The sequence below is a fragment of the Prunus mume genome, linkage group LG5, assembly GCF_029339155.1.
Source record: "Prunus mume cultivar Tortuosa linkage group LG5, ASM2933915v1, whole genome shotgun sequence".
Classification (NCBI taxonomy): Eukaryota; Viridiplantae; Streptophyta; class Magnoliopsida; order Rosales; family Rosaceae; genus Prunus; species Prunus mume.
The window spans coordinates 29728599-29745029 of record NC_142702.1 but is presented as its reverse complement, the minus strand read 5'-3'; the positions used below and the strand labels follow the sequence as shown (position 1 = coordinate 29745029).

The 16431-nt window shown below is 38.2% G+C and overlaps 4 protein-coding genes across 5 annotated transcripts; 3 read left to right on the top strand and 1 right to left on the bottom strand.

Annotated features, from left to right (window-relative positions):
• The first annotated feature begins 174 nt into the window (after nt 1-174).
• LOC103333612 (Calcium-binding EF hand family protein) lies at nt 175-2413 on the top strand. Its single transcript, XM_008236482.3, has 6 exons — nt 175-1009; nt 1075-1177; nt 1283-1348; nt 1478-1633; nt 1768-1864; nt 1992-2413. The coding sequence occupies exons 1-6, from the start codon at nt 502-504 to the stop codon at nt 2118-2120; spliced, it is 1059 nt and encodes a 352-aa protein (XP_008234704.2). The 5' UTR covers nt 175-501; the 3' UTR covers nt 2121-2413.
• Nucleotides 2414-3290: 877 nt separating this feature from the next.
• LOC103333613 (ARM repeat superfamily protein) lies at nt 3291-8282 on the top strand. Its single transcript, XM_008236483.2, has 3 exons — nt 3291-3468; nt 4410-6833; nt 7025-8282. Exons 2-3 carry the CDS (start codon nt 4423-4425, stop codon nt 7221-7223), a joined length of 2610 nt encoding a protein of 869 aa, XP_008234705.2. The 5' UTR covers nt 3291-3468; nt 4410-4422; the 3' UTR covers nt 7224-8282.
• A 2382-nt stretch (nt 8283-10664) lies between these two features.
• LOC103333614 (uncharacterized) lies at nt 10665-11882 on the top strand. Of its 2 annotated transcripts, none has more exons than XM_008236484.3 (3): nt 10665-11004; nt 11136-11194; nt 11358-11882. In XM_008236484.3, exons 1-3 carry the CDS (start codon nt 10932-10934, stop codon nt 11481-11483), a joined length of 258 nt encoding a protein of 85 aa, XP_008234706.1. In that variant the 5' UTR covers nt 10665-10931; the 3' UTR covers nt 11484-11882. The 2 variants fall into 2 exon arrangements, with proteins under 2 accessions (XP_008234706.1, XP_008234707.1); XM_008236485.3 differs by having other exon boundaries at nt 10801-11004; nt 11151-11194.
• A 395-nt stretch (nt 11883-12277) lies between these two features.
• Nucleotides 12278-16361, bottom strand: TAP38 (thylakoid-associated phosphatase 38). Its single transcript, XM_008236486.3, has 11 exons — nt 15591-16361; nt 15345-15473; nt 14857-14959; nt 14590-14700; nt 14247-14326; nt 14072-14125; nt 13310-13426; nt 13156-13210; nt 12991-13023; nt 12844-12890; nt 12278-12721 (listed from the first exon to the last, which is right to left on the bottom strand). The coding sequence occupies exons 1-11, from the start codon at nt 15902-15904 to the stop codon at nt 12601-12603; spliced, it is 1164 nt and encodes a 387-aa protein (XP_008234708.2). The 5' UTR covers nt 15905-16361; the 3' UTR covers nt 12278-12600.
• Between the last annotated feature and the right edge of the window lie 70 nt (nt 16362-16431).

The following is a 16431-nucleotide window of genomic DNA, read 5'->3' as shown; positions in this document are numbered from 1 at the left end:
TAGTTGCCGTTCCTAAATGCTGCAATCCCTTATTTGTTTACCTTTTTATTTCTTTATTTTAATAATAATTTATCTTTTAACTTTTCTTTGGTAATCTTGTTCTCTTTAATTAAAATCACAGAAACGAATATATAACTAATCATATTAGTTTTTTTACTTATAAATATTAGAAAGACAATTATTTTCTCTGGATCAGCGGCCATGAGTGGTGTGAATAATATCCATCCATTCATAACAATTTTATCAGTTTCCTTTAACTACAACATGAAAATTGTAAATATCGGAAAACACCTGCCTGCCTGCTATTGCCTATTAAGATTGCTAATTTGGTACACCCCAAGATGTCCCCCAAATCTTCTCTAATAAAGCAAAGGCTATATCCTATATGTGCCTCCCACTTCTAACGATCACTAACCCTTTCTGCCACCACCCAATATTCAGTTGGTCGTTGGCTTATCATCACCACCTTGTCCCATGCCCTGGCTTCTTTGATGCCAAACAATGGCGAAGGCAGTGGTCTATGCGCTGCTTGCCACCGCCTTTATCCTTGTCATGGTCTTCTGTCCCTCCAAACAACATGGCCACCACGATCATCTTGGCCTAAACCGGCGTCTTGGCTTCGGAGATCATGTCCCGGTTTTCGACCCTCTTGTTGCCAATATGGAGCGATATGCGGAGGAAAATGGATTAGGAGGCCAAACTCATAACCTGGATTTGGTGGAACACAGTCCCATGATGGATACCAGTGAGGTTGAAGAAGTACATGAATATTTGAGCGACGAGGGAAAGTTGAACCTCACGTTGAGGCTGCTCAGTTTGTTCCCTTTGATAGACCAGGCACCAAAAGATAGCTACATTAGCTCCAATGAGCTCAAGCACTGGCTCACACAACAGGCCGTGGTAAGGTTGAATAACAGAACCCAAAAAGAAATGGAATCATACGATAAAGATGGGGATGGAACCATTTCTTTCAGCGAGTATCAGCCCAAGTTTTCCAGTCAGGATCTCGGTACGTAACCCTTTTATTTATTTAACTACTTGGATGGACGTTGATGTTATGTGGCTGTGAAACAGAGAAAAATGGAATGGAGCATGGAGAAGCTGGATGGTGGAAGCAGCAATTTGATAATGCAGATGCTGATAAGAATGGAACTCTTACCTTCAATGAATTTAAAGAGTAACTTCTCTTCATTTTTCCATATCACCAAGGCCAACACCTTTTTTTTTGAAAATTTTGGTTGATTTACCATTCCTTTTACGTAAATCTCTATTCCTGTTGCAGTTTGTTGCACCCAGAAGACAGTAATAACAGCGAAATTCATAAATGGCTGTTGGCAGAAAAAATGAAGTACATGCTCACATGTCTTCTCTGTTTTACATACTTCACATATAATTCATGCTTCATTTTTTCTTTTCCTGAATAGTTTGTTGCAATGCAAGGCTATAGATTAACAAAATGTCTGCCTGTAATGCGCAGACGGATGGACCAGGATAACGACGGAAAACTAAATTTCATGGAATTTTCACACAACGCTTATGATAGTTTCAAGAGTTACGTCGAATTCGAAACAGGCGGGGCCAAAGCACCCACAGCAGAAGAGAAATTTGCAGAGCTTGATTTGAACAAGGACAAGTATGAACACATGCCTTGGCTTGACCCTAGCTAACAACTTTTTATTCTAAATCTTCTTCTTCTTTGTTTGCTTTGCCGCCAAGATTATAGCTAGAGGAATTTGATTAATTACTGAGCTGGCAAATTTTTGACAGTCTCTTGGAAGTGGAAGAATTGAAACCCCTGCTGCATTACCTTCACCCAGGAGAACTGTCCTATACTAATTATTATGCAAGTTTTCTTATGTCTGAGGTCAGTAATTATATGTATTGCCTGAAATTCCTGTTTCATTCCTATTTCTGTTCCTATTTCTGTTCCTATTGTTTGACATATGCTGAGATGAATTTCAAATGAAATATGTGACCTTTTTTTAATACAGGCCGATGATAACAAAGACGGCAAATTAACGCTGGATGAGATGCTGGATCATGATTATATTTTCTACAGCACAGTCTATGATACCGGAGTTAATGACGATAATGAAGAAGATTATCATGACGAATTCTAAAGTGTGATATGATCCCATGGAAATGCTTTTTTTCAGCGGAAGCTTATCTTAATTTTGTATATTTATTTATTTTTCATTTGAAGTTGCTAAAAATACTCCAGACAAAATAGAGCAACAGATAATTATGTCTTTCTTTAGGTTAAACATTGAGCGATGAAAGCTAGTTAGGATCGTGTTTTGTTAGAAGCAAAATAGAAAGTTTCATTAAAAACTCAATTGTTTTCTGCATATTCACCCACTTGACATAGTTTCTTCTTCTTCTGCTACAAGGCAATTACGTTCATTTTTACCAAAATTAAGAAAAAGTAACAGACTTTTTTAGTCCTTGAGATGTGTTTGGAATAGAAAAACATCCGGACAATAGCATTGTAACATTAAAAATAATGATAATAATAATAATAATTTGACATAATCATTGTGTCCAAAGTAATTAGGCTTTGCCTTTTTCCATCATTGGGCTTCTTCCTTCTTCCTTGACCAGATGTTGGAGACAGAAGGGGCAGGTAATGTGCTCTGCTCTCTGCAAACTGAGAAAAGTCGTATGCAGTTGCAATCTGAATCCATCCTCACATCATTGTATCACATTAAATTTGTTCAAATAATCATAGCCGTCAGATCACTTGACAGACCATTACAAATTTGACTACACTACATAATGGTCAAAGCTTATCTATACTGTCGTGTTTACTTGTGCACAATACTAATTATCTCCTGTGTACATGTAAATAAGATTAATGATTTTGACTTGCAAGAGCTTCTAGCTAACAAGTTTTTATTTTGGAAAAAAAGAAGAAGAAGAACAAACAAGTATTTCGAATTTGGATTTTCTGAAACCTATTAGTTACTTGGGAGCTTCTACAATGAAGAGTTAAAGATGAGGAGATTATTTGAAGAGACCGATCCGACCGTCAAAACATTTAAAATATTTAAGTCCCATGATTTCTTTATATTTGTTGATGGTGAGATTTGACCTCCTCAAATAAGCTCCTCACTTTAAGTCATCATTATAGCATTCCCGTAGTTACTTACTTACCCCAAAAGAAAGATACAAAATAATGCCTCTTGGGTCCTAAGATGGGCCCATAACTTTCGATACTGATTCATTCATAAGAAAAACCTATTTCCGCGAAAAGCGTACTGCATAATAGGGCCCCACGAACAAATTATTGTAACCAATTTGTTTTTAAAAAAATAAATTTATAGCTTTCTGCAATCCATCTTAGCAATTTGCTTCTCTCTCTTCGCTCTCTGTGTCTGTGTCTCTGTCTCTGTCTTTGTCTCTGTCTCTGAGGAAGACTTTCCGCTCCCGATCCGTAATCGTACGGTCTCTCGAAGTCACTTTTTTCGGGTAATTCTATCGCTTCCCTATTCAAACCCTAATTTGTTTTAGCGGTAACTTGGGTTTTGAATCCTGTTGTATGTTTGATCTTGATCGTATCTGTTCGATTCGCTTAATTAGTATTCGGTTCGTTATTTTCTTAAATAATTTTATGGTCTGTGTTTGCTTTTTGTTATTTTTGTTTTTGGTGTGTGTTAGGATTTGGTGAAAGTGTATGCCTTACTGTATGTAATCTCATTCGATCCCTGATTTTCTTATTATTCAATTGTGGTTTGGATTTGCTGAGTGGGGGATGCGTTCGTTATGGATTTGTTTGGTGCAAGTAGGGTTTTTATTGGATTAATATCAGTGGAGTAGGGTTTTTGGTTCGTGAATCTTGGTTCTTTGAATTTAAGAAATTTGCGCTATACATATACATATATATATACACACACACACACACATATACATATACATATATATATATATATATATATTTCTTTGATCAAATTTGGTTTCTTGATAATTCGCTCGTAGTCTACAGAAACAGCCACTCTACGTTTTGGTACGTTATTTGTGGATTTGGGACAAGTTTGTGTGTGTATTTTCCAACTAATTTGAATCTGTTAAATATTTGAATTGTTTGCGACCTTTTTGCAGTGCTTTTGTGAATGGTTGTCAGATTGATTATTTTGGATTTGCCAAGAAAAATTCATGGGTTTGCAGTTTGGAATCACATATTTCTCTAAACCAAATAGCTCAAAAGGAAAAAGATTTTTCCAGCCTTCTATTTCTCTATGCTCGTTTGATTTCAATTTCTTTACTGCCCATAGTTGTGCTCTAATAATCTAGATCAATCAAAATTTCTTTTGGACAGTTTTGTGTTCTCTTTAAAATGTTATGATTCATTTGTCTCCTTTTGCTTTTGTATTGCTCCAATGTATCTAAGCAATGAATTTTTACACTCGCAGATACAATACAGCGATGGAAGTTACCCAGGTGCTTCTGAATGCTCAAGCTATAGATGGAACCATTCGGAAGCATGCTGAAGAAAGTTTGAAACAGTTTCAGGAGCAAGATCTTCCATTGTTCTTGTTATCTCTTTCTAGAGAGCTAGCAAATGAAGAGAGACCTGTTGAGAGCCGTAAATTAGCAGGTCTTATACTTAAGAATGCCCTGGATGCTAAAGAACAACATAGAAAGTTGGATCTTGTTCAAAGATGGCTGGCACTGGAAACTTCTGTGAAAACCCAGATTAAGATGTGCTTGTTACAGACCCTCTCTTCCCCTGTATCAGATGCCCGTTCAACTACCTCTCAAGTTATTGCAAAGGTTGCAGGAATTGAGCTCCCCCAGAAACAATGGCAAGAACTGATTGGATCATTGTTGTCAAATATTCACCAGTTACCAGCTCATGTAAAGCAAGCCACTTTAGAGACTCTTGGGTATTTGTGTGAGGAAGTCTCTCCTGATGTCATGGATCAAGATCAAGTAAATAAAATACTGACAGCTGTAGTTCAGGGTATGAACGCATCTGAAGGGAACAATGATGTTAGACTTGCTGCCACCCGAGCACTGTACAATGCTTTGGGTTTTGCTCAGGCCAATTTTAGCAATGATATGGAACGTGATTATATAATGAGAGTTGTGTGTGAGGCAACTTTGTCATCTGAAGTGAAGATACGACAGGCAGCTTTTGAGTGTTTAGTCTCCATTTCTTCAACTTACTATGAGAAATTAGCCCCTTACATGCAAGACATCTTTACCATCACAGCAAAAGCTGTTAGGGAAGACCAGGAACCTGTTGCCCTTCAAGCCATTGAGTTCTGGAGTTCGATATGTGATGAGGAGATAGATATTTTGGAAGATTATGTGGGTGATTTTAGTGGGGACTCTGATATCCCTTGCTTTTACTTTATCAAGCAGGCACTCCCTGCCCTTGTCCCGATGCTTTTGGAGACTCTTCTTAAGCAGGAAGAGGACCAGGAACAGGAAGATGGCACTTGGAATATTGCTATGGCTGGGGGCACATGCCTTGGGTTGGTTGCTCGGACAGTGGGAGATGATATTGTTCCTCTTGTTATGCCATTCATTGAAGAGAACATAACAAAACCAGATTGGAGGCAAAGGGAAGCAGCTACGTATGCCTTTGGTTCCATCTTGGAGGGTCCTTCGGCTAACAAGTTAACACCTATTGTTAATGTTGCTTTGACGTTCATGCTCAGTGCTTTAACAAAGGACCCGAACAACCATGTGAAGGACACTACTGCCTGGACACTGGGAAGGATTTTCGAGTTCCTTCATGGTTCAACTATGGATACACCCATAATTACCCCAGCGAACTGCCAACAGATCATCACAGTTCTTCTTCAGAGCATGAAGGATGTTCCAAATGTTGCTGAGAAGGCCTGTGGTGCTCTCTATTTTCTGGCCCAGGGTTATGAGGATTTTGGCCCATCATCTCCCTTAGCTCCTTTTTTCCAGGAAATTGTACAGGCTTTACTCACTGTTACTCACAGAGCAGATGCTGGGGAATCACGATTGAGGACTGCTGCATATGAAGCGTTGAATGAAGTTGTAAGGTGTTCGTCTGAAGAGACTGCCTCCATGGTGTTGCAACTTGTTCCTGTTATCATGATTGAACTGCACAAGACTCTTGAGGGCCAGAAGGTTGCTTCTGATGAGATAGAGAGGCAGAGTGAATTGCAAGGACTTCTTTGTGGGTGCTTACAGGTCATTATTCAGAAACTAGGCTCATCAGAGCCAACTAAATATGTTTTTATGCAGTATGCGGATCAGATAATGGGACTTTTCTTGAGGGTATTTGCCTGTAGAAGTGCTACTGTCCATGAAGAGGCCATGCTTGCCATTGGGGCCCTTGCATACACAACTGGCCCAGACTTTGCAAAATACATGCCAGAGTTTTACAAGTATCTGGAAATGGGGCTTCAAAATTTTGAGGAGTACCAAATCTGTGCTGTCACAGTTGGTGTGGTAGGGGATATTTGTAGAGCAATTGAAGATAAGGTTCTGCCTTATTGTGATGGAATTATGACCCAGCTTCTCAAGGATCTATCAAGCAACCAGTTGCACCGCTCTGTAAAGCCTCCTATATTCTCCTGCTTCGGTGATATAGCTCTTGCAATAGGAGATAACTTTGAGAAGTACTTGATGTATGCCATGCCAATGATCCAGAGTGCTGCAGAGATGTCTGTCCACACAGCAGGTGCTGACGATGAAATGACAGAGTACACCAATTCTCTGAGAAATGGAATATTGGAGGCATACTCTGGGATTTTCCAAGGTTTCAAGAACTCCCCAAAAACCCAGCTCCTGATATCTTATGCTCCTCACATCCTGCAGTTCTTGGATAGCATATACATGGGGAAAGACATGTGAGTTGTTTTAATGTCTAGTTCTTGTTACAAAATTGCATGTTTATCTAGTTTCACTAAAACACCCTTGTTACAAAAGTTGACATTTTGGGTGTGTTTTATGTTTAAATAGTGTTGTTTACATGTCTAGGATTGGGTTTATTTATAAATTTGTATTTTTGATAATAAAAATGATATCCACTGGTATGTAGGGATGAAGTGGTGATGAAAACAGCCATTGGTGTCCTTGGAGATCTAGCAGATACACTGGGAAGCAATGCAGGTTCTTTGATACAGCAATCTCAGTCATGCAGAGACTTTTTAAATGAATGTTTGTCTTCAGAAGACAATTTGATAAAAGAATCTGCAGAATGGGCCAAGTCGGCCATCAGTCGTGCCATTTCTGTTTGAGGCTACTGCCACTTGGTATATTCCATTTGTTTGGAAGTCCCTGCATGCATTTGGGTGTGTTGAGTTGGGTCATAGGATTGCATGTGTCAAGTCATCGCCATTTTCAGACAACGGAAGCTGTCAGTAGTCTTCAAGTTGTCACTAACTTGCATCATCTCCAAAAGTTGTGACTAACAATTGCATCAGCCCCTCAGGCTTTGGTTCCTGGATTTTTCAAGGAGATGAAGAGTGGGGGGTAGTGAATGTCACAGAAGCGGGTCAAGGCCTGCAATAAAAATTAACAAAATTCTGTGTGTCACAGAATATGTGGGGCATCGGAGGAAGGTCAGTGACATTCATGAGCGTCAGTTTTCTGAGTCACCAAGGTTAATTGCTGTTTGAAAGCTAAACAAAATCTTGTTAACCTTTTCCACCACCCCATGGTGATTTCCTCCCAAAGAGATTGGGGTCAGAATGGATGAGTAATGCCTAATGTTGTCGGGGTACTGACGTCTTGTCACTACTCTCAGCAGCATATTCCTGAAAAATCCTCCGTTGCAGGTCTTCATTCCTTGAATTCAGTCAGCTCCTTCCTTTTGTTTCGTGTTTGCATATTCGCCATCTTTTTAACTTGTCCTAGTCAGTGCGTATTCCTGAGCATCTCCGTATCAAGTCTCTACTGTTTTCAGTTCTCTCAAGAGTTGAGCATTAGCATGAGCTATTTTGGAAACGCAGATCTTACATTTGCATTAGCCAGTTTTCATTTTTCATCTTTGTTAGGAGGTTGTGTTAGCTCATATTGTCCAATACCATGCATTCATGAAATCATTTGTTATGTCGCTTTTTGAAAGACAGGTTTTTCTTTTTTGCTTGGGGAACATGTAATCATATATGTTTTTGTTTTTTCTCTTTTGGGAAGTTGTTTATCATTATACATCACAAATTGTGATGGCATAGCGAGGAATGGAGCATGATATTATTTGTTGGAAGAGGCCTTGTATTTGTTTATCTGCCTGCCTCATGTGTTGTTTCTTTAAAGTGAAATTCCACAGTTAATGCATACCAAATACGTTGCTTGAATGATCATCCTGTTGTTGATCAGAATGATGGATTATTTTATTGCTATGTTTAGTTTTGCGCATCTTGCTAATGCCTTACTAAGATTTTATATTCGATTGCATTGGATTGGGTTCGAGGAAGCAAACCCTGAGAATTGGGTTCTCGGTGAAAAAATGTGGCATTTTTCGAAGCCCACCAGGTACTTTCTCTTATTGAGAGAAGGCCCTAACTAGACCAAACAGCAGGCCCAAAATCGATCCTGGTTGAAACTTGAAACTTAAGTATTTATATTTTGGACGAAACTTGGGACTGAAGTTTGTAACTAGTAATCCTACACGACAAGATTTATTGTCAGGTCTAATTAGGATGAACATGATGAGCATTGATTGTATTGGAGGGTAAAAGTAGGAGGAGTTGGATAAAAGGTGGTTTGTAACTCTTTTTTGACCAAGTACGCATTCAGCGCACCAATTCGTATTCATCCCTGAATTGAAAAACAACCAATTATGGTCATGTAAAGTTTTCAAAGGAAAAAAAATGTGGTCAGGTAGGTTCAAAGAAGGTAGCTATTGACAATTTGTGACATGACTGCCACCATCCATTCCATACCCAGCAGCAAGCGCAACATCTTTTTCTGGTAGCCCCCCTCCACATAATGTGAGGTGTGTCAGTAGTACTACTACTTTTTAACCCAAAACAATTGGATTTTTTTAATCAGAGAAAGACAAAACAGAGGGCAAAGGGCAGATGGGGATGACATCATCACAGTAAGCATCCAAAATGAATAGCGAGTACCACTTTGATTAAGCACTTGCACACACTCTCTCTCTCATCCATGCCATTGCCATGATCCAACCATACATAGACTTAATCTATATGTACAAAACCCTGCCATTGCCATGATCCAACCATACATAGACTTAATCTATATGTACAAAACCCTAAATCAATCATCTTAGTTGTAGATTCATTGATGCCTTGCCTAGTTAAAATAGTAAAATACCATTTTATTTGTTTTCATAATAATGTTCCCCGACAACCTAGAAACATTGCCAAAAACGGAGTTCCTCTAAACACCATCATTACCAACATATACTCCTCTTGGGAGATGATTATTTACTGCAACATTTTCTTTATCGTAATGTTAATCTACGATTATTTTAAAAAAAAGTTGCAGTCCGTGTTGGGAGAGTACTTCAAACTGTTGACTTGTTCCCTCCCTCGCTCCCTTACCTTATGATAGTGCTTGCTTCCATTCCATCCCACTAGTGGGTCACCAATCTTTCAATTCTAATCCTTCCTATTTGATTTTTCATTGTAGCCCACTCTCTCTCTCTCTCTCTCTCTCTCTCTCTCTCTCTCTGTGTTTGTCTTCATCCATTGACAAACCACGAAGTGATGAAAGCCAAAATATGAGGACCTAAAGCACAATTAAAGTCAAGCGCTGTTTGGTTTGGTACCACGGAAAATGAAATCTATCAGAGAGAAAAAGAGAGAGAGGGAGAGGTCAGAAGAACATAAAAAGGTTGAAAGTCGTAGAGAAAATGATGCCATCCATAAACACCTCCCCTATTGTTTATGTTTTATCATCATGATTCATGGGGCTTAATTAAAAGTTCCATTGAGATTGAGCAATAAACTTATCGGTCTATATAAACAAGAGAAAGCGTAATTAACCTCATCAAATCAAGGATATATAAGTTATCTTTCTGTATCTCATAGAGCCATAATCTTAGAAGAAGAAGAAGAAGAAGAAGAAGAAGGGGAAAAAATGTCTATAATATTCATCGCATGTCATGATCATTCACGCAATTTCTGCACACCATGAGCTAGACATATCTACTAGTTTATTAGTTTTTACTGAAACAATGGGCACTTTAAAAAGTAGATGTGCACTGCACCATTGAAACATTTGCAACTCAAATTAGTGGTGAAGACAAGGAAAAAAAAAAGCAAATTAAATTAATAACAAAAAAAGATGACAACCACACAAAAGTAGGCAGAAAATAATCCTCTCTCTCTCTCCCTTCTCTTTTTTTTAAAAACAATGGTTAGATTTTAAGCCACGCAGGGGATTGTTGTGGTGTTTGTGCACACACATAAGAGTATAGCCGCGCGGCTGTACTCTCTAAATAAATCCGAATATTTTAATAGTATAGTTGGGCGGCGTACTCCTTAAAATATATTCCACTATTAGTTAGGCTGTACTCTTACTGCGAGTAAAACCTTTGTTTCTATGCTAGTTTCCTTCTCCGGTTCATCAGAAAGGTCTCGTATCAAAACCTTGGATCCAAGAGAACACTTTAAGCAAGGTGAAATTGCAACAGATTAGCTACTGAAAATCAAGTTCCATTTTGGACTCAACATGAAATGAAATAGTGCAGTTGACTTGTGTGCTGTGCTGGAGGGTAAAAAGCATTTCATCATCATGCTGTTGGGTTGCTATTGGGTGGAGTGAGTGCACAGCACACAATGACAACAGTCTCTCTCTCTCTCTCTCTCTCTCTCTCTCTCTCTCTCGTAGTGCATAATATGCTACCACTCACTCTGAGAGTAAGCATAAAAGGCGAATTCCCCACCTCCCCCGATAGAGCCAAACATATTCATCCCCCATTGTAACTATTGATATTTGATACAAGAAGAAGAAGAAGAAGAAGAAGAAGAAGCCATATGGCTCTTAGAATCAATGTCTTTCTTCTTCTACTATTTTTCCTCTCACTTCTCCTCATTCCCTTATCTTCAGGTGAGCAGATTACTTAAAGTTAATTATATCCCATTTCAGTTTCCTTATGTTTCAATTATCTTTCTTTTTGTGTGTGTGTGTGTGTGTGTGTATAAAATGTTTCAATTATCTTAATAAGCTGACTTAAGTAGGCATTGTTAATGAAGGGTTCAAGGAGGATGGCATAGACCCCATTCACTTACTTCACAAGGTACAATTAATTAATCTCCTTGTTCTCTAGTTTCTATCATAAGATTAATTATGGGACAACATTCTACCATGCATTATTATTATTAAATACAATTTAACATTAATTTATTAAGAGATGCAAATCATATGCCTTCCTTGCTGACGAATTCTTTATGTTTCTGAAGGATGGAATCGTAATGAATTCAAGGAAGCTTTGGATGCTTGATGCAACAATGCAGGATTATGATGATACAGGAGCCAATCAAAAACACGACCCTAGAAGGAAACCTGGCAATGGAAGGAACCCATGACTGCCTTAATAAAGTGGCCTTAAAACTCTTAATTAACTAATTAATAACACTACTATTTTCTCTCTCCCGCCCGCCGCGCCCTCTCTTACCGAGGTTGTGATTGATATCATCTGTAAGGAGACATACATAAGATATGGCCAGCCATCCGATCGAATGAGTTTCGTCATCAAATTAATATATATATATATATGTATGTATTGTTGTATTTGTCTAGTTCTTGTTGTGTGTGTGTGGCCATAGGAATATATACAAGCACCTATATATATATATATATATAAATCATATTCCTCCTGTGGCTATTGCTTCTGATCATCTTATATATATGTATGAAGTGAAGAAGTGTAAAATAAATACTTGCCATTGCTTTGCTACTGAATAAATAATTTTTAAAAGAATGAAGCACTATCTTCTATCTCATAATTAACAGCATAAAATATTAGAAACATAAATTTAATGCCTCAAACGTTCATGAATCATGCATGTCCATGTCCCATAGACGATGTATAGTTGTTAGTGTTGGGTTCCAGTGATTGGGGTTTCTCCATTATCATTTGCAATTTGCTTTAGTTGGGATTTCGGAATCTCAAAAGGTCATAGTATGTATTCTCATCTCATGCACCTTGTCTCTGCCATCTCCTGTTTGGAAATTCATCAACTGTGATTTCAGAACCTCAAAGGCCACTCCCGTAGTTGTGTTGTGGGGAAAAAGGCACTCCGTTGAGACAGAGAGAGAGAGAGAGAGAGAGTCTGAGAGCGACCCTCCCTCTTTGGTTTAACCATTGCAGAAATTCATAGCTAGATCACATGCTGTACACGTATTTTATAGATTTTTTTTTTCAAATTCAATAACAAACTATCTAGCTAAATCATTGAACATGTGAATTCTTTGTTTACTACTAAGATTATTCTAATTCACCTAAACCAAAAGTATCAAGGTGTGGAGTGAGGCATGTACACTTCAAGATTATACAAATAAAATGTGCGAAAATCTATGTTGATTTCCATACTTCCATTTATATACATTCTCTGGAGTCGGCAGGGTCCCAATTCATTCGGCTACCGTGAAGTCAGCTGAATGAATTGCCGAGCTGAGGATGCCTCAGAGTCAGATTCATGTCTAAAGCAAAGAAGTCGACATCCAAATTCCAAGCGACACAATCCCTATTGTAGCAAAAGCTTGCCCCAATTCATATGCGAAATTTTGTTGTTGAAATGGCAAACCTTGCCAGTCTGTCCGGCTGTGGATGAATCAAATAAAACATATCACAACCACCCAAAACAGAAAAAAAGAAAAAGAAAGAGGAAGGTGAAGGAATGTATATCATTAAGAATAAAAACCAGAATGCATGCAGAAGCCTACCCCAAATCGGCAATTACAATGCTGATATTATCTTGCGAGCGTTGATCCTATTCAATACGTGCAAATTTCAGGTCATTAGAAAACTACCCGAGCAAAGAATCTAGCTAATCTGTGCAGAGTAAAACAAATACTAATGTAATTTGTTACCAAAGCAGCTTGAGCAAGCGCATCACAAGCTAGCTGAAACATAAATAAGACGGTATAGTTAATCACTGGATCACCATTTGTGTTACAACGTTAAAGGAGATTGATGTTGATGCATATCAAATAAAATAAAGGAAGTAGTTAAGCAAATTGATGCACAAGCCATACCTGAACATCTCCATGTTGTCGAAGCTGATTCCTTACAAAAGCCACTGCATCTGAGCTGAAAAAGTTATCAAGTTTTACGTGAGCGATTAAATTGATGAGAATATGATAATTACATGGAGTTTTACCAAGAGTGTCAAAGACCAGTCCAACAAACCTGTTTATGTAGTCCCATAAGCCATCAGATGCTAACAGTACAAATTCAGAATCTTTCCCAAAAGTCACTTGAAAAATGTCTGGAGATGCAGTAACAAGGTCTCCACTGAATTGTATACTAGCATAACATAAAAGGGATTCTAATTAATGTATTCTTAGTTGTCTATATAAGTAAAACGACACACTAAAATACAGAGAAAGAAACAATCTAATTTACACTACTATATTGAATGTTTAGTGCTGTGCAGAATCCAGAAGCTTATTCATATGAGATGTATCTCAGACACTATAGGCCACTTTTTCTAATGCGAAAGCATATTTCAGTACTGCATAACTGAAAATTTTGGAATCGTATAAGAATTTGCACCTCTATTGTCATTCTCAAAACCTAGACAGGGCACACTTGAGGTTATCATAGGAATTGGGCGATATTGAAATCTAGCAGGCACAGAGAACACATACTTCATCAATTGTTCACATAAAAATGGTGATCACTTATATACCAGCCTCTGATATGAATTCAATCATCTAATTATTCCAGGATATTTGGTCCAACTACATGCATTTGGTAAATATACCAGTAGACTAGAGTTTAAACCTTGTGTTTAACCTTATCAAATATTACCGGAAAATTCGTATCCTTATGAAAGTCATCCACTACATACTTGCTAGCATTGAACTAATCCAAAAGCATCCTAATTAGAAGGAAAGAAACAAATAGGTGAAACTAGTAGTCAAGCAAGAAACATAAGAGATTACCTACCGAGAAGCAAATTTTTCTGTCCATCTCCTTTCTTCAACTCCTTTCTTCAGCATCCTTTCCATAACAAAATGCAAAAGACCATCAGTATATGCATATTCTGGTTGTCTATATACCAAAGCTTCCAGGAAAAAACCCTATTTTTAAAAAGGATGAGCAGAATGTTAAAAGACTGAACTCGTTTTTCTTTGTCTTGAACCGCATGTCACCAAAAGCACGAGATACAGCAATGTCTCCACAGATTCTTCCATTGACGATCTATAGGCACCATATGTAAGTTGTCATCAGGTTTGTTATTGACATAAGAAGTATGGGGAATTAACAGTAATATCCCAAACAAAAATGTGATGATTAGTTTAGAGTTAAGTTGTCCAAAAGCTTGGAACATTTCCAAGGTTAGAAATTATATCAAGTTCAACAAAGCAGGTTCTAGCTCTCATTTTCTGTAGAAGAAACTGAGAACTATAAGATATGGCTCAAAGAAGTAAACATGAATAAATAAACAAAGAAGAAAAACACACCCATCCACCTGCTTCTCTGATTCTTTTGATTTCTTGAAGAGAGACCTTGTTGCTTCCATATGGTCTATGAGGATGGGTCAGTACCTCTGCTTTTCCAGAACAAGATTGAACCTGCATCAGCCAGTCAGCTGATAAATACAGCTAATTACATGCAACCCTTGAATTTATTGTTTCATCATCTTCCTTTGTCTTCTTCATTTAATGGCATTTGATAAATGAGCTACAAATGCTGAAGACACCAAGAGGACACTGGGATTGAATACATACCACGCAAGAATCACCAACATGTGAAATGACCAGCGTATCATTTTCAACGAAAATAACGGTAGCTGTTGAGCCAGATTCATCTTCCTCTCCATTCCTTTCAAGCCTTTACAAAATCAAACACCATCTAAACCTTCAACGCAATAATATACAATCTACAATCTACAATCATATTTGATGCAAGCACCAAAACCATTTTTTTTTGGGAGTTTCACTAAAACACTCAAAATGGGGGTTGAAATTATAAAAAAACCCAAGCACTATTTAAACATATAAACACACCCAAAACCCATCATTACACACACTCAAAACCCATTTACAAACACACCCAAAAAGTTGACTTTGGGGTTGATTTTGGGTGTGTTTCTATGTTTAAATAGTGCTTGAGTTTTTTTATAAATACATGTCTAGGATTGGGTTTATTTATAAATTTGTATTTTTTTTTTCTTCCTTCTCATCAAACCATGTTCTTTTTTACTTTTTTTGCTTACCAATTTAACAATTTTGCATCCACCTTTTCGAAAGTCTCCTGTAATGCCTCTCTAATGGTCTTGAAATCATTTCCACGCAATAGCAGCCCACCCTGCAAAGCCGCACAACACTCTTTGTAGAGCTCATCCCTGTTATACAAAAGAGTTTAATTTTAATTTAGCTTACTGGAATTAATTAAAAAGTTAATTCCAATTAGTTGTGGTCAAATTTTGACAATAAATAAATAAAATTAGTAGTGGTCAAACCTGAGGAACTTGACCGAGTTGAACCCGGCATGGCCATCAAAAACGGCGGCAAATGAAAACCCATCAAGGCCATCGGACCGCACAACGACACCGTCTTCCATCTCTTCTCGGGCACCCTGCAAACTGGTCGAACCCCATCGAATTCCTGCCACATCCGTCAACGAAGAACCAGGCGCGTCTATGGCAATGGCCGAGCAGCTTCGGCTTCTTGCTTTTATATTAACAAGGCTGCTTTTGTTGGCCGTGGTCTTCAATGAGTCTCCATGGTATTTGGTTAAGAGGAACTTCTGCAACCGCGGGCTCAACAAAGCCATTTACCACCACCACTAGCGCCACTGCTACTGAGTTGAACCAGGGAGGTGGGACGAGTTCAGAGTTCAGAATTAGGAGTGGTGGTGGTGGTGGGAGGTGATTTGGTCATCATGTGAAGGATAAGAGAGAGTGAAGCTACACCTTTAACTGCATTAACAGATTGGGTAGGAACGTGGGACCCTTTTCCATTTGACCTTCCACCCCAGTTTTGCCACGTCAGATGTGACCCACTTTATGGTGGGTCCGGACGATGCTGTTAAAGATTCAACATGGTCTGTAGCCACAACAACTGTGAGATCCACTTCCAAATTCATGGCTGTAGTTCAACTAACTGTCAACTGTGAATGTGAATTGTGAGTAAAAATTAACCAAAAGGGGCGATCTTAGAAAACATATTTATAATACGTTACTGTTGTTGTTGTTGTTTTCTTTTTTGTTATATGCAATAGGGGAGGAGGGGGGATTCGAATTCGAACACAAGACTCCCCTCCTCTTCACGATTCTAACTACAAGCCCTTTGTACTAAACG